At 40.7% G+C, this 22,732-nt stretch overlaps 1 protein-coding gene across 1 annotated transcript; it reads right to left on the bottom strand.

Annotated features, from left to right (window-relative positions):
* Nucleotides 1–3,148: 3,148 nt before the first annotated feature.
* On the bottom strand, nucleotides 3,149–4,418 carry LOC149018689 (beta-1,3-galactosyltransferase pvg3-like). Its single transcript, XM_089154418.1, has one exon. It carries the CDS (start codon nucleotides 4,384–4,386, stop codon nucleotides 3,364–3,366), a length of 1,023 nt encoding a protein of 340 aa, XP_089010544.1. The 5' UTR covers nucleotides 4,387–4,418; the 3' UTR covers nucleotides 3,149–3,363.
* Between the last annotated feature and the right edge of the window lie 18,314 nt (nucleotides 4,419–22,732).

The raw sequence follows: 22,732 nt of genomic DNA, 5'->3' as shown, positions 1-22,732 counted from the left end.
TTAAATGTTATTTGTCATTTTAGGTGTGTTTTCTGGATTAGATGATGATTTTCATGAATTATAAATATTAAAAAAAAATATATATTTTTGGCGACAGTTATATAATGAACCGTCGCTAAAAATGCGATAAAAATACTATTCAAAAGTCACTTTCGACAATGGTTAACAAGCAATCGTAGTCGAAAAGTCCCTTTTATGGCGACGGTTATATGGGAAGTCGTTGGCCAAATTTGGATTTTTGGCGACAGTTTATCTAAAACCGTTGCTACAAATACGATAAAACACTAATAAACAACAGCATTTTCGGCGACGGTTACTTGTTAACCGTCGCTGAAACTCCAATTTTTGGCGACGGTTATAGAAAAAACCGTCGCCAAATCTATTTTTCTAGTCGCACCCAAAATACCATCGCGGATTTTCCGCGACGCTGGTATAGCCGACGACAGCGGCGACGGTAGGAAATCGTCGCCCATTATTACAAAAATGCATTTTTTTGTAGTGAGAGAGAGAGAAGGGAGTCGCCTTTCAGGAAAAAAAAATCTCATGCACGAATAATGTTATCTCAAGTGATGTGGTGGTTACAAATATATAACCCTATATTTTGTAACCGCCCTAATAATGAGTTTCTAATTTTTGTCCATTGGCATATAATTAAATTAATAATTGTTAAATCCCAACAAGTACCCTTATTGAACCGGCAGATTTCTGATAACTGTAAGAGACATGCATCACAAGAAGCAACAACAAATTGTAAGACTTCAAAATGACTGTCTTTATTCAAATAGATTCAGAAATCTCTATGCAATACACCAACGTATGAAGACAATATTTAATTTGTAGAGAAATTAAGAGACATGGAGAACATAGAGAGGTAAACTTACTAGAAAGAGACACTGGAGATCAGTTACCCTAAAAGTTTTTCTTTTGGTTTAACAAAAGACTTTGTATATAGCAGATCTCTCTAGTTTCCACCCTTCCAACTTCCCTTCCAACTTCAAAAGGGTTGAACTTACTAGCCTGCTCCACTTCCAACTTTCAAATGATTTATTACTCTCAAGCTTTGGATGTTGAAATTTCCACCAGTCTCTGTTTCCGATTAAGTGATATAATTCCTCTCTTCAGTGCCCACTCGACTGAAGGACCCCTTGGACCCTCCCCTATTATGATGAAGCAAGGAACCATTTCAAAACCATCTCACCAAAACCTAGATTAACTCATCCTAGTATTTAATTTTAAGGGTAATTTTCACCTGGACCCCCTGAGGTTTGATCTATGTCATTTTTAGTCCAGAAAAGTTGAAACTTTGCATCTACCTCCCCTGTACTTTAGAAAAAGTCAATTTAAGAACAAATTATCACTTATATGACCAATTTGCCCTTAAATTTTTTTTTTTCACATTTTAAGTGGTTAAAGTTTATTAATTTGCAAAAACAGACCCTCATTACCCGATTCCTAAATTCCCATTTATTTCTTCTTCTTCTTCAATAGTTCTATTTGATTCTAAGTCTCAATTTTTCAAACCCAACTTGAGAATGGTTCTGAACTATGCCCTGTGGTATTCATCTTCAATTCAACCCAAAATGTTGGTGATTTGATTTTTTTCTTTTTCTTTTCTTGAGCTACATTAGCTCCCATCTTCAAACCCTAGTTGAAGATGAACATAAAATCTGGAAGAAAAAAAAAATCAGAAAAACACACAAAGGAACTAATCTGCAGCGTACAATAAAATTAAATTTGCAAGATAATTTCAAGATTCTTCTTGATTAAATAAAGAAAAAATTAGAAAAACACACAGAGGAACTACAACAAAAGCAACAAATTCTCCAAAGAACTCTTCCGTTTCTCTAGAAATCACCCATATTCTTGACCAGTCTCCAATGTACCTGGACAAATAGCTTTTATAAGATTCAACCAGTGGTGCAGGGACACAGAGAGAAGAAAAAGAAACATACCCAGCATCGATGAAGCCCAACGTGAAAACAACAATAGCAGATCGAACTATCAAGACATTTGAGACCCTCAAAGGAAAATTTGGCTGTCGTGTTCTTGAATTTTCAGTTAAATCTCGTTTTTCAGCACATATGGGTCTGAATTTCCTTCCATTATGCTTTCGAAGAAGATAAGAAGAGAAGTTGCAAGACAGATGCCGGTGGCTTTCACTACCGATTGTACGTAATCTCTAACTAGGGTTTGAAGATGGGAGCTAATGTAGCTCAAGAAAAAAAAAAAAAAAAAAAAATCAAATTAACAACATTTTGGGTTGAGTTGAAGATGAATATTACACGGCTTGGTTCAGAACCATTCTCAAGTTGGATTTGAAAAAATATAGATTTAGAATCAAATGGAATCATTGAAGAAGAAGAAGAAAGAAATGGGGATTTGGGAATTGGGTAATGAGGGACTGTTTTTGCAAATTAATAAACTTTAACCCCTTAAAATGTTTAAAAAAAAAAAATTAAGGGCAAATTGGTCATATAAATGATAATTTGTCCTTAAATTGACTTTTTCTATAGTACAGAGGAGGCAGATGCAAAGTCTTAATCTTTTTGGACTAAAAGTGACATAGACTAAACCTCAAGGGGTCCAAATGAAAATTACCCTTAATTTAAACAAGTTCTGAGTTGGTAAAGATTCATTAGGTTCTACCAATAAAGTAAGAAAAAACATTCAATGGGCCGAGGCAAATTGTTGTGTAATCTACATTTGTAACTACTAATTATATTTGCGAATGAAAATTACTATTTTGGGCATCATTTATTAGTGACTTAAAATTTTAATTAACTAAATGCATAAGGGTATTTCAGAAAATCGAAATGTAGTGGTGCCCTTTGAGTTCATGTATTACAATTTTGTAATAGTATATATATATATATATATATATATATATATATATATATATATATATATATATATATATATATATATATATATATATATATATATATATATATATATATATATATATATAAAAGAGAGTGTTGCATTGACTTGAAAGAGAAGTAAAGCAATTGAATCTAGAAAGTCAGAGGGTTAGAATTTCCCTGGGATCAGTGTAAAGTTCAGCCATATGTTAAAATTATATATAAAAAATTATTTTGAGGATGTAATCAAGGTGGGCATGGCTGGCCTAGATGAATCCTAAATCCAAAGTAAAAAAAGCAATGGAATGTGGATCAAAACTAGTGAAACCTTAAATTCTCCTTCTCCATCTATCTTTCATTCAAGAAAGTTCACAGTTTCTTTACACTTTACGGAAAGAAAAAAAATGCAAAACCAAAATCAATTGAATCACTTTGATCGGTTTTGTTATTCAATAATACATTGCGAACAGAAAGAATGGTGAAAGAATGGTGAACCTTTTACCTAAGGAATATGATAGAGTTTAGATTGTTTGAGATTGTTAGTAACATTAAAGTATTTCAAGGTCTCAATCCACTTCTCTTGAGTTTTGAGGAGATGAACAGCAATAGTGTCCGGCCAAAGCTCATGTGTGCATCTAGTCGGCGGTACCGGGAAATTGTACATAGACCACTTAGCATTATACCTGTTCTTTGCCCGGTGACCTTCGCGAATCCAGTCGCCAAAAATCTTGTCTTCTGGTCCCTCCATCTCGTTCTTTGGTATATCAGAGGTCCTAATCCATTCCACTAGATCCCATGAAACTAGATAACCCATACCAGACATGTAATGAACAAAAGGGTCCATGCTAGGGCATGGAATTACATAACCATAATACAAATCTTCCCTAGGCAAGGGTTTTAATGACTCAACCAAGCTATTTAACCTAATATAAGTATCATCATCAGCCTTCATCACATAATGGTATGGTGGGTAGGGTGGGTTGGGCGTTTCCGGCGACCCGTCAGTGCTGTTAAATATCTCCGGCAAGCTTGAGAAGTATGTGTAAGTCTTACCCTTGTTCATATTCTCTTTACAATTGAGAATTATGATATCATCGTAACGCATGATTTCAAGTGCTACTAACACCTTTTGATCCTCCTTGGTTAAGTTGCAAAACACAAACTTCACATCCACCTTTGCACCGGTTGGTTGAGATTGTGTACCGTAGATTAACCGGAGGAAATGTCGGCGGCGAAATTGATCAGGCAACGTCAATATTCCGATTAAAATCCTTAGTTCTGGCACCTCCGGCGGCAGCGACGGTGGCGGCAGAGAACCCAAGTTGGTGGTAAGAGATGTTGCTGAACATGAATTGTTGCTGGAAGGGATGTTGGAGAGAGCACTTCGCCCAAGCTTGACGAGACCTTCAAATCGAACTTCATTGATGGATGTTAAGATAAAAAGAAGAGTGAGAAAGATGATGGAAGAGACTGCCAACGTTAACCGTGGCGGAGTGTTTTGCCGCTCCAGTTTTGCTGCTTTCATGGTCTTTCAGAAATGAAGCTGCAGATATTTTACATGTGAGGAGAGAGGGGAGATTTGAATCCATGTGAGTCTTATAAATACCTTTCTTGCTTAGGTACTAAACATGTGTTTCAATTTGATTTTTCATGTGTCTTAGCTTGTGAGGAGGAAAAGTTGAAGTGCATGCACTAATGGAGTCCACAGGTTCACACTAGCTTTTTTTCAAAAGAAAGAAAAAGAAAAAGAAAAAAAAAAAAAAAAGGGAAAAAAGGAAGAAGAAGAAGAAAGAAAAAACAAAGAGAAAAGGGAAAGAAAAAAAGAGAGACAATTTTCTCCAATTTCAGATCAAATATCCCGGGTTATGATCGATTAATCCGGATAGTCCCCTTGATCAGTTGGCTAGAGTCTGTTCGAATCAATCAAATTTGCTTGGATTCGATCAATTCAGATTACAAATTTCAATTTATTTTTATTTTTTAGTAAGTTCAATATTTTTTTCTATTACTTCTTGATATTGAAGTTGATCTAACAGAATCGTATTTGTGTTTGTTTTAATTTTATTTTCTTGATTTGTATCAGTTCTAGTTTTGTATCCGCTATAGACAATCATTCTAGTATTTAGACCATTTTAGCTTGGGGTGATCAAATTTAAAACTCATTTGATAATCCATTCAGAAATAGATTTTGGTATTTCTTGTTTCGAGAAATAAAAGGTTTAGTAAAAAATTGTGGTTTGATAAAATTGTATTATTTTGAATGATAATTGTAACACAATTTGAAATTTATAAAAATTCTATTTCAAGAAAAAAATTTTGGTGGGACAACAATTTGTTTTATTGAGCCTATTTAAAAAATATGGGCATGGTTTCATTTTTTTTTTATTTTGTAAACGGCATGGTTTCGTTTAAGTGAATCAATTTTAGAGAGACTAATCATAAATTTTGATGTCTGTGAAGATAAAAACATTGTTAAAACCCTCTTATATGGATAACAATTTTTCAGTTTTTCGAATACAAGGTCTATTAAACACTTAAAAGTCCTTTTGCTTTTGAAAATATTAAGAACTATTTCTTTTTTTTTTTGGTAAAACGAAGTATCAAACAGATCCTTAATTTCTTATACAAAAAGTGAAGTGAAGTTAAGTTTCATTAATGAAATTTATTTAATAATTAATGTTTTATTTATTATTTTACTTGTTTGGTCACTTCGTACTTTGGAAACTAGCTAAGCAAGACCGTGGGAAATCAAAGAATGGAAATACACCTAACGGTAGCTTTCACTTCGGCCCAAATACTTTTCTTACTTCCCGGGTCAACGTATCGTGAATCGTGATTTAGGTTTTTTCCCATGAAACCAGGTTGGCAAGTCATCGCCAAACTTTTAAGATATTTTATAGTTTTAGCAACTCGGGTCGGATAAGACCCATTTTTAGGTACTGCCATTCACCTTTCAATTGCTCGACTTTGTGCCGAGGGATTTTTGTTCGCGGTAGAGCGGATATCCTCCGCGCACTGCCACGAACGCGACACGTGTCCCTCTAATATCAGACGGTCAGAAATAAAAAGTAATATAAACATAAATATAAAATTTATTTTACACTTTAAGTTTTAAAGTTTTTAAATTTACAATCAAACACTTTAGGTTTTTACAGTACCTGACTTCTACACTGCTTAGCAGCAACGGCGAGACCAAAGGCGATTAGATCAAAGATGAGACGATGATTAACAGCAGGTTCGGAGTCATGGATATGCAGCAGATTTTTCCGTAGCCTGTATCTTCACTTGTGCAACAAAGAGAAGAAACCCAATAGCCAACAACCGAGAAGGATTTTTGGGTATAGGGGAAGAGGAGATAAAAGAGATGGAATAGAAGCCGACCCAGCCGAAGACAACAGAGAAGGATTTCGTTGCAGCCTTTAAATCTCTTCGTCATTTGTTTTAATTGAATCGTGGTCACAACAAACAGGAACCATCGGCGAGTAAAAGTCCATCGCTAGCAAAGATATTCCCAAATTTCACCTAATTTTTATCGGAAGACCTAGAGTTTTGATATCACGCAATCTGCATACCAATTGGATCAGTTAACATTAAGAGAAACAAACGAGATCGTTAACATCATTAAGCATGCACAAACAGATTCAACACTCTGCCTCATGCTCCATTAACTTGTTCTTCATCTTCGTATACAAATCAATCCAAATGCGTCACCGTTAGGAAAGAATCATCAGAAGACTTAGATCTCAAAGGCGAGCTAAGAACTGAAAAAATAAATCAGCCAAAAAAGAAGAAAGAAAGCAAAATCTTTGAAATCTGACCTTAGACTGACAAAGCTAGACCAAACTTTCCAGGTTGCTCAAATTCAGGTCTTTCAGTTGCTTGGCATCTGTGGTAAATCAATAATGGAAATTTCAGAATATCTCTCAAATCCAATCGTCAAATTTCTAAACATCAGGGACTTCTCGAAGATCCAAATCATATTTTCTTGACGGAGAATCAGAGGATGAGGAGGGTAAGTCGAAGAGTCCGATGAGGATGGATTTTGATTGTAAATTTAAATACTTTAAAACCTAAAGTGTAAAACAAAATTTATATTTACATTTATATCATTTTTTATTTTTGAGCGTCCGATATTAGAAAGATACGTGTTGCATTGGCGGCAGTTCGAGATATCCGCACCGCCGCTGGGCAAATTCATGACTCATAAACCAAGACAGTAGCCCGATGGTCCAAAAACCCGACCCGACGTAACGCAAGTTGGCAGCCTTTACAACGTGATTTCCTAGAGCGATAAAGAATTTGTCTTTTCGTCCAAAAGCGATCAAGATTTTGCCTTTTTGTTTGAGTACGCTACCGGTTTTCAGCACATGAACTCGATACTTGCCATGCTAGTGCTACTTTTTCCCCAGAAATCCGCATGATCATTTCTTGAATTTTCCCACATGGTGTGTTCTGTTTATTTCAAGGAATGAGAACAGTTTTGCTGACTTTCGGGCTTGGACGGCCCTATTAGAACCGTGGTTGATGATTTGGCTTGTTTTCGTTCTGTGACTTGTAGTTTGATGTAATTCTATGTTTCTCACGGTTTATTAATATATATTTTTCATTTTACTCCAAAAAAAAAAGAAAAGAAAAGAAAAAAGTGAGATCTGATCAACAATTCTCGAAGTTTTATTGGCTATTTTTATGACTCTTTAATTCTAGTGGGTACCCACCTCTGACTATTGACAAAATAGGTATTGATACGGAGAGATTATGATCAGACCGGGTTCATACCTGGTCCGATCCTCGACCCCGGTCGAGACGGAGAGAACCGACTCGCTCCCGAACAAACCGGATCCGGAAGATGGCTTGCTGAAGAAGAAAGCTTATTCGGTTGCAAGCGCGCCCTAATCCTACTTATGGATTAGGGTAATTACCTTAATGATGGCCGACTCGAATTGACGGCTGCGGATAATCATTATCGAAGGGATAATCATCACATAACCTAAAGGTTATCTCAGGAGTCCTCTACTAGTCCAAACTAGTAGAAGTCTATTGCTCAACGGATCTAACTGTTAAGATCCAACGACTACCCGAAGAAGGCTCAAGTGCATCCAATGAAGGAGATTCGAAGGTACACTCTAGATAAACCTCACTACCATACAAGGTGAGAGGATCGAAAAGAATACTATCTGAGACTCAGGTTCAGATACATACTGATAGACCTAAACTATCAGCGATCTGCTATCTAGATCACATTTCCCAGTTCTTCATTCCTTAGCTCTGTGCTTCTAGCAAAGCCATTTGTGATTAAGTTCATCAACTGACTTAGCCTTCGGAGGTGGACTCCCGACCCCAGCGGTCGGGCCACGTCTGACGCTTTCGTTTTGCAGGTCATCACGAGGAGATCTAAGGGCTGAGCAGATTTTGGACGCATCAATTGGCGTCGTTTGTGGGAAACTGACTTGAAAAGCCATGGTGACTAGATCAGCAGTCGCTACACAACGCAATTCCGGTGTTCGATCCCCGGGAGTGAATAATCCAGATATTCCCCAGGAAAGCCAAAATCTTATTGAGGTAGATGGTGGCCAGGGAGGACGTAATCCTCCTCCTGATACAATCCAAGATCAATTGGATCAGGTAAAGATTCAACTCTTGGAGGTGAGCCAAGCACTCCGCATGCTCACCAGACGAGTGGTTTTACCACAAGAACCTGATCAGCGCGATTCAGGGAGACGTGCATTGCCACGTGACCAGAGATTGGCTGAAGACCGGAATATCGGTCAGAATTTCCGTGAAGGAGACCGAGGACTTAGGAGGATCGATGATCAACCGAGGCGAGATGATCGGTTCGACAGCCCGCAAGAGAGTACAACTGATTCAAACACAAGGTTGGATACAGGGGTAAGAACTCACTCACCCATTGTCAGAAGAACCGTTCGTGATGATCGAGCAGTTCGCGACAAGCGGAATGCTCGGGAAGGACGGGCTGTTCGTGATGATCGAGTAGCACGGGATGATCGTGTTAATCGGGGTCGTGATCATATTGTCGAAGATCACCGGACCCAGATTGGTCGGAATTGGCCAACATCAATGAGAAATTAGGGCGGTTGGCTAAGGGAAGAATAACTGAGGATATTTACTCAGTCATTCGGAAGACTCCCTTTGCCGAGCCAATTGCGGGATATCAGCTTCCCCGTAACTTCCGTTTGCCTACCTTTTCAACATTCGATGGCTCCGGAGATCCAACAGCTCACATCGACTATTACCAACAGACCATGGCGCTTTCGGGTAATTCGATGAAATTTTATGCGGGGTTTTTGGTTCATCACTTACTGGAGCAAAGACAAAAGTGGTTTTCGAACCTCCCCTCGGAAGAATCGTAAACTTTGACGAATTGGCGCGCCAATTCATAGGGCGATTCCCAGTGGAATATAGGTCAAGAAAACGGAAGAAACCTTGTTTCTTGTCAAACAAGGAAAGAGCGAATCAATCGAGAGAGTTTCTAAAAGATTCAACAAAGTGACGATGGAGATAGAAAATTTGGATGTACAAGTAGCCAAAACTGCTCTATTCACGGGACTCACTAATCGGAAACTCCTGGAGTTATTACTACAGGATATGCCAGCGACTTATGCTGAGTTGGTACAGAGATGCCGAAGCGGTGCTGAAGTCATGGAGATTCTAGATGCGCGCCAAGGAGATAATAAAGTCTCCAATAAGGAACAAGGCTCCTGAGCGAAGCGAAGCCAAAGAAAAATGTTCGTGATCGGGTTGGAAAATCTCAGGCTTGGCGCCAAAGGTCCCCCGGTAAAAGTGAGTACACTCCATTGAATGCTCCTCGGGCTGATATTTTAAATATCCTCAAAAGAAAAAATATTCTAAAGTGGCCTCCTAAAATTCTTTTGAAACCCGGAGAGCAGCAAGATCGAGAAAAGTATTGTCGATTCCACAAGGACTATGGTCATTATACTAATGATTGTCGTCATCTGAAGGTAGATATTGAGAGATTGATATCTCAGGGACATCTGTCCAGTTTCGTTAGCAGAAGAAGGGAGGAGCCACGTGAGCCACGTGCGGCTGCTCCTAAAATGGATCATTCGGTTAGTTCGGAACGATCAAGGGAGGCCCCGAAATCTAAGAAAGGCAAGGAGGTGATTGAAGCTACTCGGTCACCAATCCTTACCATCTTCGGGGGACCAGAGCCCGAATCACTCAGGAGTCTGAAAACAAAATCCAAATTTGTTGGAACCGGAGAGATGCAGAAGCGGAAGAAGCTGAATGGTGAAGATTCTATCACCTTTAGCGAGGAAGACGAAAGAGATGTTTGTTTACTTCATGATGATGCTATAGTCATCAAGGTAGAGATTGCACGACGGGAAGTGCATAGAGTTTTGATTGATACGAGTCCAGCAGTGACCTAATTTCCTACGAAGTGTATCAAAAATTGAAGGTGGATCGGGACTTGATGAAACCTTCATCCACACATCTATATGGTTTTGCAGGGTCATCTGCAGTGGTGGAAGGATCGGTCCAGTTGGATTTATCCATTGGAAGTTTTCCTAAGGAAACAACTGTCCGAATCAATTTTTTGGTGGTTCGGGAACTGCCAGCTTATAATATGATCCTCGGGCGACCATCTTTATCCAAGATAGGTGCTATTGTTTCGACAAAGCACTCGAAGATAAAATTCCCGACCGATATGGGAATTGGTCAAGTCTCCTCTCGACCGGAAGATCTCTCGGCGGTGTTACGTTGCCTATTTAAAAGACAAGGAGGGCCCGAGGAAGGTAACTGCCCTCCCCATAAGAAGTTCGAGATGATCGGGAAGAGACAGAGATGCAAAGACCCGAACCAGTGGAGAAGCTGGAACAAATCGAGCTGTGTACCGAGGATGAGAAAAAGAATACTTATATCGGGTCCGAACAGCTGGAAGAATTTAAAGATGAGTTGAAGTTATTCCTTCAACGAGAATAAAGATGTATTTGCATGGTCTGCTGAGGACATGCTCGAATCGATCGGGCCATTGCAGAGTACAAACTCTGGATAGACCCTAAGGCGAAACCAGTGATACAGAAAAGAAGAAATTTCTCCATTGAAAAGTATGAAGCCGTTCGAAGCGAAGTTGAAAAACTTAAGAATTCTGGTTTCATAGAACCAATTGAGTGCCCAACTTGGTTGGCCAACGTGGTAATGGTAAAAAAGGCGAATGGGAAGTGGAGGATGTGTACGGACTACACGGATCTTAACAAAGCTTGCCCAAAAGATTGCTACCCGTTGCCTCGGATTGACCTCTTGATAGATGCGACTGTAGGATATGAAACTTTAAGTTTCATGGATGCCTACTCAGGGTATATTCATATCCTTATGAATAAGGAGGATGAGAAGTATACGGCTTTTATGACTGATCGTGAAAGCTATTATTACAAGGTCATGCCTTTTGGCCTGAAGAATGCAGGAGCAACATATCAGAGGGCCGTCAACAAGATTTTCAAAGAGCTGATAGGAAAGAATGTTGAAGCTTATGTTGACGACATGCTAGTGAAAAGCTTTACAAAAGCAAATCATATTGCAGATTTGACTAAGGTATTCTCAGTACTGCGGAAACATCAAATGAAGCTAAACCCAGAAAAATGTGCCTTTGGAGTCTCCTCGGGAAAATTTTTGGGCTTCATGGTATCACGAGAGGGGAATTGAGGCTAATCCCGCCAAAATACAAGCTCGATTGATATGGAGGCTCCCAAAACTGTTCGGGATGTGCAGTGTTTAACAGGGAGAGTTGCTGCTTTAAATCGATTCATCTCCAAGTCTGGAGAAAAATGTTTGCCTTTCTTCAAGGCACTTAAAGACTTGAAGGGCAGTAAGGAAGCAAAGTGGACTGAAGAGTGCCAGAAAGCTTTCGAGGAATTAAAAGAAGCACTTGGACAACCACCGATCCTATCCAAACCAGAGAAGGGGGAAATATTACAGCTATATCTAACGACGTCCTTTTCGGCGGTCAGTGCAGTACTTGTTCGTGAAAAAGATAAAAAACAAGGCCGATTTACTATGTAAGCCATGTGTTGCTAGATGCGGAGACAAGATATTCACAGATTGAGAAGCGTGCTCTGCTCTTATGATGGCCGCCGGAAGCTAAGGCCATATTTTCGAGCTCATCCAATTGAGGTATTTACAACTTTTCCTCTTAGTAAAGTTCTTAACAAACCTGATTTGTCTGGAAGGATGGTGTCCTGGTCGGTTGAACTCAACGAGTTCCAAGTGAGCTTTAAGCCCAGAACTGCAATCAAGGCTCAGGCATTAGCCGACTTTGTAGTAGAAACTACTGCACCGGTGGAACCCACCATTGAGGATCCCATTATACCAACCACTTGGGAGGTATATGTGGATGGTTCGAGTAATAAAGATGGAGCAGGAGCTGGAATTCTATTAAAAAGTCCAGCAGGATTTATTATTCGATATGCTTTGAGATTCGCATTTGAAGCAAGTAATAACAAAGCAGAATATGAGGCTCTGATAGCAGGACTTCGGTTGTCAAAAGCATTATCTATTGCAGATGTTACTATTTATAGTGACTCTCAACTTATAGTCAACCAAGTCCAGGGGGAGTATGGTATTAAAAAACCACGCTTGCGAAATATCAAGAGATAGTGCGGGCATTTCAAAACCAATTTCGGAATTTGAAGATATCTCAGATTTTGAGGAATGAAAATTCAATGGCAGATGAGCTATCCCGACTAGCCAATGCCAAGGAAAAGAATCTAGACCCTTCGGTCTACATTGAAGAGATAACTTTTCCAAGTTATCATGAGAAAGAAATTTCTTATATTGAAGCATAGCGTTGCTGGATGGATCCAATAATCGAGTATCTAAGGGATGACAAATTACCTGAGGATCCAGTAGAGGCAAGGTTGATCAAGATTCGATCAGCTAGATTTGTCATTCAGAATGGGAGACTATACAAAAGATCTTATGCTGGACCCCTTATGAGATGTATAGGCCCCGAAGGAGCAAAATCAGCTTTGGCTAAGGTTCATGAAGGGATTTGTGGAGCTCACATGGGTGGACGAGCCCTGGCTCACAAAATTCTGAGACTTGGGTTATATTGGCCTAAGATCCGAGAGGCTGCTATGGAATACGTTCGTCGATGTGGTAACTGTCAAATTCATGCTACAGTATCGAAGCGCCCGGCGGAAACTGTCACGCCCTCCCAGCCGGTACCCTATCTGGCATACCCGAGAGTGTGATCCACAGCCCGAAGATCAGGTATCGAGTGATCAACCTCCCACATAAACAATAACATAATCATGAACAACCATAACAAGAGTGCGGAAGATAAATCATAGATCCAATAATGAAAGAATGAATCATAAACGAAACGGAATAATAGATATAATCAGAGTGTCAAACAGATAAGTAAAGTGAAGCAAAAATCCCACTTTACATCCAGCGGAAAAGTAGCTCGAAAGAATAAACTAGATAAAAGCTAATCCCAGTAGCAAGTACATTGGGTAACTAAATTATTCTCCACTTTGTAGACGACATCCTTGTAGGTGTAGATCTCATAGATAGCACAAGGACGCTTCCACTCAATGGTCGGACTAAGCATCGTACGGAGCATAACCACTCGCGGGATCTTCGTAGTAATTGTGGTAACCGCAATCACCTTCCCGGAGATATGTCTCTTCGCCTTGCGCTTCCTCATAGGGACCGTCATAGAACTCGGTACACTGCAGGATAGTCTAACAACATTGTACAATAAAGGAATGAGTTTCAAAGAAACTCGGTAAAGCGATTAAAATCCATAATAACATAAATGACAGGATTCCGAGAACAATCATAAATGCAATATGATATGAGACAAACAATGAATGAATGAATCTAACTCTATGTATGCTGGTCTCTATTGGCGGACATGCTTTAAGTCATAGCACCGTACTTCTTTAGGAAAGTCCACTCACATCCTCAACCATTTAAGATATCTTGGATTCTCTCACGGATCATTTCACCGGTCTTGAGCAGCCGATTGGTAATGGGTCCTTCATCCCTCGGGACAAACCTTGGCAGGGGTTAAGTCAACACACTCTCTCACAACCATTTGGTATAAGTACTTGGCGCATGTCGGGGTAAAACCTAGCCAAATGCAAGTCTTCTACTTGGTTACATCAAGTCGAGATCCAGATACTTCCATTCCTCGTCCCTGACGATCCTTTCCGGTATCCTTCACACTAGAGTCAGCGTATCCTATGGCACCGACCAACTCGGACTACGGACTCATCAACCCTATTGGTTATCCACATATGGTAAACGGGAAGCTCTCACGTCCTCTCACGGGTTGGTTACCGGTCTTAAGCGCCCGTGAGCCCAAGTCTAACCATATGCAACCCTACCAACAAATGGCCCCCACAATGTGATTCCTGTCCTCTCACGGGTTGGTTACCGGTCTTGAGCGCCCATGAATCCCCATTGCTACCACGGGTCGTTCGGTCTCAATACCCCTCCGATTAGGGTCTGACATAACAGGACATCCTAGCCAAACACTACTAGACAATCCTATATATGTCATCCAACAGTTTAGGAAGGTGTCCAGAGGGCATCTCCGGAAACATCCCATAATATTCCCGTAGTAGTCCAAGGACAGAAGTGTCGAAAGGACACCTCTCCTTTCCAAACCATACGTAAGCATACACATGCATCAATTCATATCATCACATATATGGTAACTCCATATATGGAAAGAAATCAGTATAACAATCACTTGTATAACATTGGTAAGTAAATCATACATGAATCAATTCAATATGAATAAGTAATGCTACTGTAATCAAAGTTATGCAACAGTAGAATATCATTGTAAGAATCTAATTTAGGAAACATATTAATGATATTCAAATATAGAAACTAGATTCATGCTATCTATGTAATTAAGGAAATAACCATCCTTACCTTTTATAACTCGCAAAGAATCCTAAGAAATCAAGTAAGATCTTGGCAAACTTGAGAAGAAGGTCCTAAACAAGTATATACAACATATTAGGAAAGATCCCTAGCAGAATATATATCAAAATATCCGAAACAGACCAATTCCGAGTTGCTTGTACTCATTGGTCGAGTGGATTGGTCGAGTGGTCCATCGACCAATCGATCGACCAATGCGGACGAGTAGCTTATAAAATCAGAGTTTTAAGATATGAAATCCGAATTTGGTGGTTCAAAAGGGTACTAATCAAGGGGTAGACTACATCAGTAGTATTCTAACATATAGGGGACCTCAAAACACTAATCAACTCAAGGTATCAAGATCCAAATTAGGAAACAAAAAGTTACCATAAATAAATCAAACATGGATCTTGATGAATTTTGAAATAGAAAACAAAGACAAGAACTATAGGAGGATGGATCATTGCTTTTGGTAATGAAAACATGAAAACAAGCATAGGTCTTCATGGAATAAGGCTTAGAAGCATAAATCTAAATAAGGAAATAAAACCTACCATATATGTACTATCATGCATCATGAAGAACACATAGTAAGGTAGAAGAGAACAACTAGAATTCTATGGATTATGGATCATAGAAAGAAAACACAACCATTAACCACTAACATGATCAATGAAAGAAGATCCAAAGAGATCGGAATTCAGATTAGGAAATTAACAGAGATTAAATCATGGTTTGATCATGAATCCTTCAAAAGCTTGCAATGATCATGGTTAAGATCATTGTTCTAGCCTTAAATCCTTAGGATGATCATGAGAACATGTTCGAGAGATGTTTGCAACGAGAGGATGCAGCATCTCTTCTACTGTCTCAACTCAAAAAGGAAAGAAAAACAAAGATGTAGGAGAAGAAGAGAGAGTAGACATACCTTTTGATGCAAAAAGAAGAGTTCCGACGAAGATCCGCCAAGAAAACTCCAAGGATGCAAGAGAGATGACTTGCGAGAGGTCTTTGGTTCGTTCCAGAGGGTTTGGAGGCAGCAAATACGAAGTGGACTCGAGGTTAGACTTAAATAGAGCAAGAATCAACCTAATTGCCAAAGACAGCACCCATTGGTCGAGTGGATTGGTCGACTGGCCCAGTCGACCAATCGGTCGACCAATGCGGCAAAGAAGGCCAAAACAGGGAATTGAAGGCCCGATCAAATCCAAACCTAAAGGGGTTTTGCACACAAGTCAAGTGACTTACCTAGTAGGTAGAAATGCCTTCAAACCAAGATAGAGAGCACTCCAAGTCCATCAACTAATTAGATCTTCATCAGGATTCTGTTTCCATAAATAGAACCTCATCATCAACCTTCATGGATTCAAAGCCAGACACCAAGTCCTCTACTGGGATGGCCCAAAGCTGACTTCTTACTTTACTTCGGGTCATCGGACCTACAAATAACAAGGTTTCCGGGTCAAGGTTAGGGCTGGGTTTCACATTCTCCCCCCTTAAAGAAATTTCGTCCCCGAAATTGAAAGCGTACTGTGCTTCCAAAGAGGTAAGGAAACTTCTCCTTCATGTCTTCTTCCTTCTCCCAAGAAGCTTCTTCAGAGGTATGGTTCTTCCACCGAATCTTCACCAAAGGAATGGCGCGATTCCGCAGCTGCTTGTCCTTCCTATCCAGGATTTCGGCCGGTTCTTCATCATAGGTCAAATCAGCACAAAGTCCTTCAGGTGCTTGCTGCAAAATGTGTTCCGGATTCTCTATGTATTTTCGGAGCATCGAAATATGGAATACATTGTGCACACCAGCAAGAGACGGAGGTAATGCTAATCGATACGCAACAGGTCCAACCTTTTCCAAAATCTCGAAAGGTCCAATGTAACGAGGGCTAAGCTTACCCTTAACATTGAATCTCATCACACCCTTCATTGGTGAGACCTTCGAAAGACTTTCTCTCCAACTTGAAATTCCAAATCGGTCCTTCTCTTATCAAGATAAGATTTCTGTCTCGATCGCGTACTTAATCCTTTCTCTTATCATATCTACCATAGCACTTGTAGCTTCAATCATCTCAGGGACCTAAGACTTTTCGTTCACCTTGTCTCGAGTCCAAAGTACAAAGGTGTCCTACAAGTACTACCATACAAAGCCTTGAATGGAGCCATGCCTATTGTTGCTTGATAACCGTTGTTATAGGCAAACTCAACCAAAACTAGGTGTTCATCCCAATTTCCACCCATATCCACCACACAAGATCCGAGCATGTCTTCCAATGTCCGAATTGTCCGCTCGGATTGTCCATCGACTGTGGATGATGAGCTGTACTCAAGTTCAATTGGGTTCCCAAGGCCTTCTGCAAACTATTCCAAAACCTTGAGGTGAACCTAGGATCACGATCCGAGACAATACTCAATGGCACACCATGCGGACGAACCACATTATCCACATAAAGCCCGGCTAGCTTATCCGGAGTATGAGTGATCTTCATAGGAATGAAATGGGCTGATTTGGTCAACCTATCAACAATCACCCACACAGTGTCATTGCCTTTACTTGTCCGAGGCAAGCTAGTCACAAAGTCCATGGAGATATCTTCCCACTTCCAACTAGGAATAGGAAGGGGTTGAAGTAATCCAGATGGAGGTTGTCGAACGGCTTTCACACGCTGGCAAGTCTCACACTTGGCAACAAAATCATCAACATCCGCCTTTAAACCAATCCACCAAAAATGTTCCTTCAAGTCCTTGTACATCTTGGTGCTTCCCGGTGTACAAGAAAGACCGATCGGTGTGCTTCCTTCAATATTTCTTTCTTAACTTCATCGTTTGCGCAGCACACACAGTCTTCCTCTAAACAACAAAGCACCATCCATGGATATACCAAAGTCGGGGTCCGACTCAGGATTCGAAGAAATCTTCTCAACTTTGGTCAAAAACTCCCGATCGAACTCTGCAGAGCAACAATCTTATCTCTAAGACCAGATCTTGCTGTCATGGCAGAAAGAATAAAATCAGAATTCTCAGGGACGATTTCCAAATCAAAACTCTCAATAGAAGACCACAATGGTAAACTCAAAGCATTCAAATCCAAAGTCTTCTTCTGGTTCTTCCTACTAAGAGCATCAGCAACAACATTTGCTTTCCCAGGATGATACTGAGTATCACAATCATAATCGGAGACGAGTTCCAACCATCTCCTTTGTCTCATGTTCAACTCCTTTTGGGTAAAGAAGTATTTCAAACTCTTATGATCCGTGAAAATGGCAATCTTCTCACCGTAAAGATAATGTCTCCAAATCTTCAAAGCAAAGACAACGGCGGCAAGTTCTAGATCGTGAGTGGGGTAATTCCGCTCATAATCCTTCAATTGCCGAGAAGCATAGGCTACGACCTTGCCATGTTGCATCAGTACACAACCCAAACCAATCTTTGACGCATCGGTATAAACTGTCATACCACCGGAACTATCAGGTATAGTCAAAACCGGGGCACTTGTCAATCTATCTTTCAACTCTTGAAAATTCTTCTCACAGGCGTCAGACCAAACAAACTTCTCTTCTTTCCTGGTCAACATAGTCATAGGAGCAGCCAACCGAGAAAAATTCTCAATAAACCTTCGGTAGTACCCCGCCAATCCAAGAAAACTTCTTATTTCCGTTACTGACTTCGGTCTCTCCCAATCAGCCACAGCTTGGACCTTTTCAGGATCGACACGAATACCTTCGGCTGAAACCACATGACCAAGGAAAACCACTCTCTTAAGCCAGAAATCACACTTGCTAAACTTAGCAAACAACTTCTTTTCTCGCAACCTTTGCAAAGTGAAACTTAGATGACTCGCATGCTCTTCTTCGCTCTTCGAATAGATCAAGATGTCATCAATGAACACAATCACAAACTTATCAAGCACATCATGAAATACTCGGTTCATGAGGTCCATGAACACCGCAGGAGCATTGGTCAATCCGAAGGGCATGACTCTAAACTCGTAGTGACCATACCGCGTTCGGAAAGCTGTCTTGAAGATATCACTAGACTTCACTTTCAATTGGTGATATCCAGACCTTAAGTCAATCTTCGAGAACACAACTGCACCCTTCAACTGATCGAAGAGATCATCGATTCGGGCAGCGGATATCTATTCTTGATAGTCAACTTATTCAACTCACGGTAGTCGATGCACAAGCGCATACTACCGTCTTTCTTCTTGACGAACAAGACCGGAGCTCCCCAAGGTGAAACTCCCTTCTCTTCCTTAACTTTTTCCCACCTAGTGTGTCACCTTGGTTTCCAAATCAGAAGCAAGATATCCAAGAACATCATCAACAACTTGCTTCCACTCTTTACTTAAAATCATCAAAATCCACTTGACCAAATGATTTGAAAACTTAAATCATGCTCAAATATATCCATATAGTCATCAAACAATATTCCATAAGGCAAAAATCACATTTTCCAAAAATTCAACAGCAAATGAGGTCACTGTGACCATTGGTCGAGTGGTTGGTCGAGTGACCCAATCGACCAATCGAGTCGACCAATGAAGACAGAATGCGAAAATTCGCATTATAAGCCTCATTTCCACATTCCAACCTCATTCTAACTTCTTCCAAAGGTGAGAGAGCTCTAGGGAAAATATCCAAGAGTTCCCACAAGTGTTCTTGAGGTGATTTAGTGCTTCAACAACAACACCACAACACACCATCTTCACAAACAAGGTAAATCTCTCATTCTTTCTTCCATTTTCATCTTCTCATGCTTGCATTTCAATAAAACCATGCTTTACTTGTATCCAATGCTAGAAATCATGCTTAGGAATGCTTAGAAACATATTCCCTAGGTTTTAAACACAATGACATGCATAGACAACAAGTTTTAACACATTTGGTGCTCATCTCGCAAAGTTTTATATCGAAATCGATATCTTTAGAAAAATTTCGTTTTCTCTCAAACCGCTTGAAATTTTCGCACGAGATCAAATGCTACATGCTCAAGATGACATTGTAGATAGGTCCATACAATTTGATTTAACCAATTTCAACTTTTCAAAAATCCAATTTTGACCTAAATTGCAAAATCCCCAAATTTCTTCTTGCTGAATTTTTCGCTTTAATCCATGTTTTCGATCGATTTTCATCAAAACAACTTCATAGACATGAAATTCCAAGTATTGCGCACATGCTAGTATGTTCAAATCAAATTTCCCCCAAATTTGAAATTTTCCGAAAAATTACGAAAATACCCTTTTGGCTCAAATCTTGAAATAGCACTAATTGGAATTGTCTCTTGTCTCTTCCACAGATACATCATGCGAGAGGGGAGGACGAGGAGGAGGTAGAGGTCGAGGTCGCATCGTAGGTGCTCTCGGGGGCAAAGGTCGGGTTCCTTTCGAGCCCGGAGAGGAGGTTAGGAGACCGGACCTATTTGACACACCTCGGGCCGAGTTTCGTACGAGGCCTACTTCAGCTATTGCAACATCGAGATGGGGCGTCTACTTCACTTACGCCAGCTCAGAGCCTTCAGGATCCGGCAGAGGTTCGACACTTTACAGTGGACTCACCTCTTCACCGAGGATTTGCCGGTATACCCGGAGCTAGTGAGGTTGTTCTTCAGCAACCTTACTTACACGAGAGGAGGCTCGGGGCCGGGGACATCCACTCGGACTTGTCCTCGGGAGCGGGGTCCTTCAGACTCGGATTCGCTTCTCTACCCGGACACTGGCCGAGATCTTGCAGGTCCCTTACTATCCACAGCGGTGTGTGTGGATACCTGCAGGAGCGGACTGGACAGCCATCCGATGCCGTACGAGCTTCGCGAGATATGCTCTACGCTATGGGATAGCCGCCGATGCTTCACACCGTGGACTAGCGGACGGATGACGGGTTCTGCACGTATTATCGGTCGCATAGTCGGCCGAAACATCATGCCGAAAGCCGGACATCACCATCGGGTCACGGTGATGGAGGCCTTGGTCATTTACCGCATCTACATGGGCTTCGAGATCGATCTTTCCTACATCATTCAGCAGGTCATGCTGGACTTAGTTCTGCGGCCTAGCATGCGGAACCTTTGCTATGGGGAGGCTTCGACTTTGATCTTCGGGCATTTCGGGGTGAGTTTCGAGGATACTCCGATGGACACTAGATCACGGGGATACCCCATTGGGACTCGGACCATTCGACGGATGAGACTACATCGCTTAGAGAGATCTCCTGGTCCGAGGGTGAGGATGATGATGAATCGAGAGGATGAGGATGAGGGATCGAGAGGATGGAGGAGAGGATATCAGTCCCGATAGTGATGATCAGGCCGGAGATGATACTGATATGCGCGAGGCTGAGCCCGTGCATCACGAGTTTCCTTCATCACACTTCGAGGCGGGCGGCCCTTCACATGCGGTTCCGGAGACTTCGGATCTTGGTGCACAGATGAGATCGATGACTTCCATGCTAGAGAGGATGGAGGTCGGACAGGAGCAGATGTACGAGAGGATGGAGTCTCGACAGACGAGGATAGAGCATCGGGTGACTCGGCTAGCGAGAGGAGTTCGGAGCATATAGAGATCGAGTAGATCACCTAGATAGACTGTACTTTAGGATTTTCCATTTATGCTTTTCAGATGTAATCATTGTAAAAACTTTTGAAATTAATGAAGTTCATTTTGTTTCTCTTTAATTATTGTATATTATGCACTTTTATTTTCCTTGCATTAGTGACATTTGTTCAAGTATAATTATGGTATGTTATTCAGAAATGTTCTGTTATGCCTCAAAGTTCAAGTTTCTAATTCAGTGTTCTATTATTCACTTCTAAGAGTAGAAGAGTCATTTCAGATCAATGACTCAGGAATGTTCAGTTGTTGTCTTTTGTGGTTAGGATCTCCTCGAACCTTGGGCTCGATACCAATCATCACGCCCTCCCAGCCCGGTACCCTATCCTGGCATACCCGAGAGTGTGATCCACAGCCCGAAGATCGGTATCGAGTGATCAACCTCCCACATAAACAATAACATAATCATGAACAACCATAACAAGAGTGCGGAAGATAAATCATAGATCCAATAATGAAAGAATGAATCATAAACGAAACGGAATAATAGATATAATCAGAGTGTCAAACAGATAAGTAAAGTGAAGCAAAAATCCCACTTTACATCCAGCGGAAAAGTAGCTCGAAAGAATAAACTAGATAAAAGCTAATCCCAGTAGCAAGTACATTGGGTAACTAAATTATTCTCCACTTTGTAGACGACATCCTTGTAGGTGTAGATCTCATAGATAGCACAAGGACGCTTCCACTCAATGGTCGGACTAAGCATCGTACGGAGCATAACCACTCGCGGGATCTTCAGAGTAATTGTGGTAACCGCAATCACCTTCCTGGAGATATGTCTCTTCGCCTTGCGCTTCCTCATAGGGACCGTCATAGAACTCCGTACTGCAGGATAGTCTAACAACATTGTACAATAAAGGAATGAGTTTCAAAGAAACTCAAAGAAGGCAGCGATTAAAATCCATAATAACATAAATGACAGGATTCCAGAACAATCATAAATGCAATATGATATGAGACAAACAATGAATGAATGAATCTAACTCTATGTATGCTTGGTCTCTATTGGCGAGACATGCTTTAAGTCATAGCACCGTACTTCTTTAGGAAAGTCCACTCACATCCTCAACCATTTAAGATATCTTGGATTCTCTCACGGATCATTTCACCGGTCTTGAGCAGCCGATTGGTAATGGGTCCTTCATCCCTCAGGACAAACCTTGGCAGGGGGGTTAAGTCAACACACTCTCTCACAACCATTTGGTATAAGTACTGGCGCATGTCGGGGTAAAACCTAGCCAAATGCAAGTCTTCTACTTGGTTACATCAAGTCAGATCCAGATACTTCCATTCCTCGTCCCCGACGATCCTTTCCGGTATCCTTCACACTAGAGTCGGCGTATCCTAT

The sequence above is a fragment of the Hakea prostrata genome, chromosome 4 (genome assembly GCF_041222555.1).
Source record: "Hakea prostrata isolate BN-2017 chromosome 4, UWA_Hpros_2, whole genome shotgun sequence".
In the NCBI taxonomy this organism is placed as follows: Eukaryota; Viridiplantae; Streptophyta; class Magnoliopsida; order Proteales; family Proteaceae; genus Hakea; species Hakea prostrata.
The sequence above is the reverse complement of the archived record's forward strand: the minus strand, read 5'-3'. Positions and strand labels throughout refer to the sequence as shown.

Excerpts from the sequence above, each read along its gene's own strand:
- LOC149018689 (XM_089154418.1), bottom strand. The coding sequence starts at position 4,386 with ATGAAAGCAGCAAAACTGGAGCGGCAAAACACTCCGCCACGGTTAACG.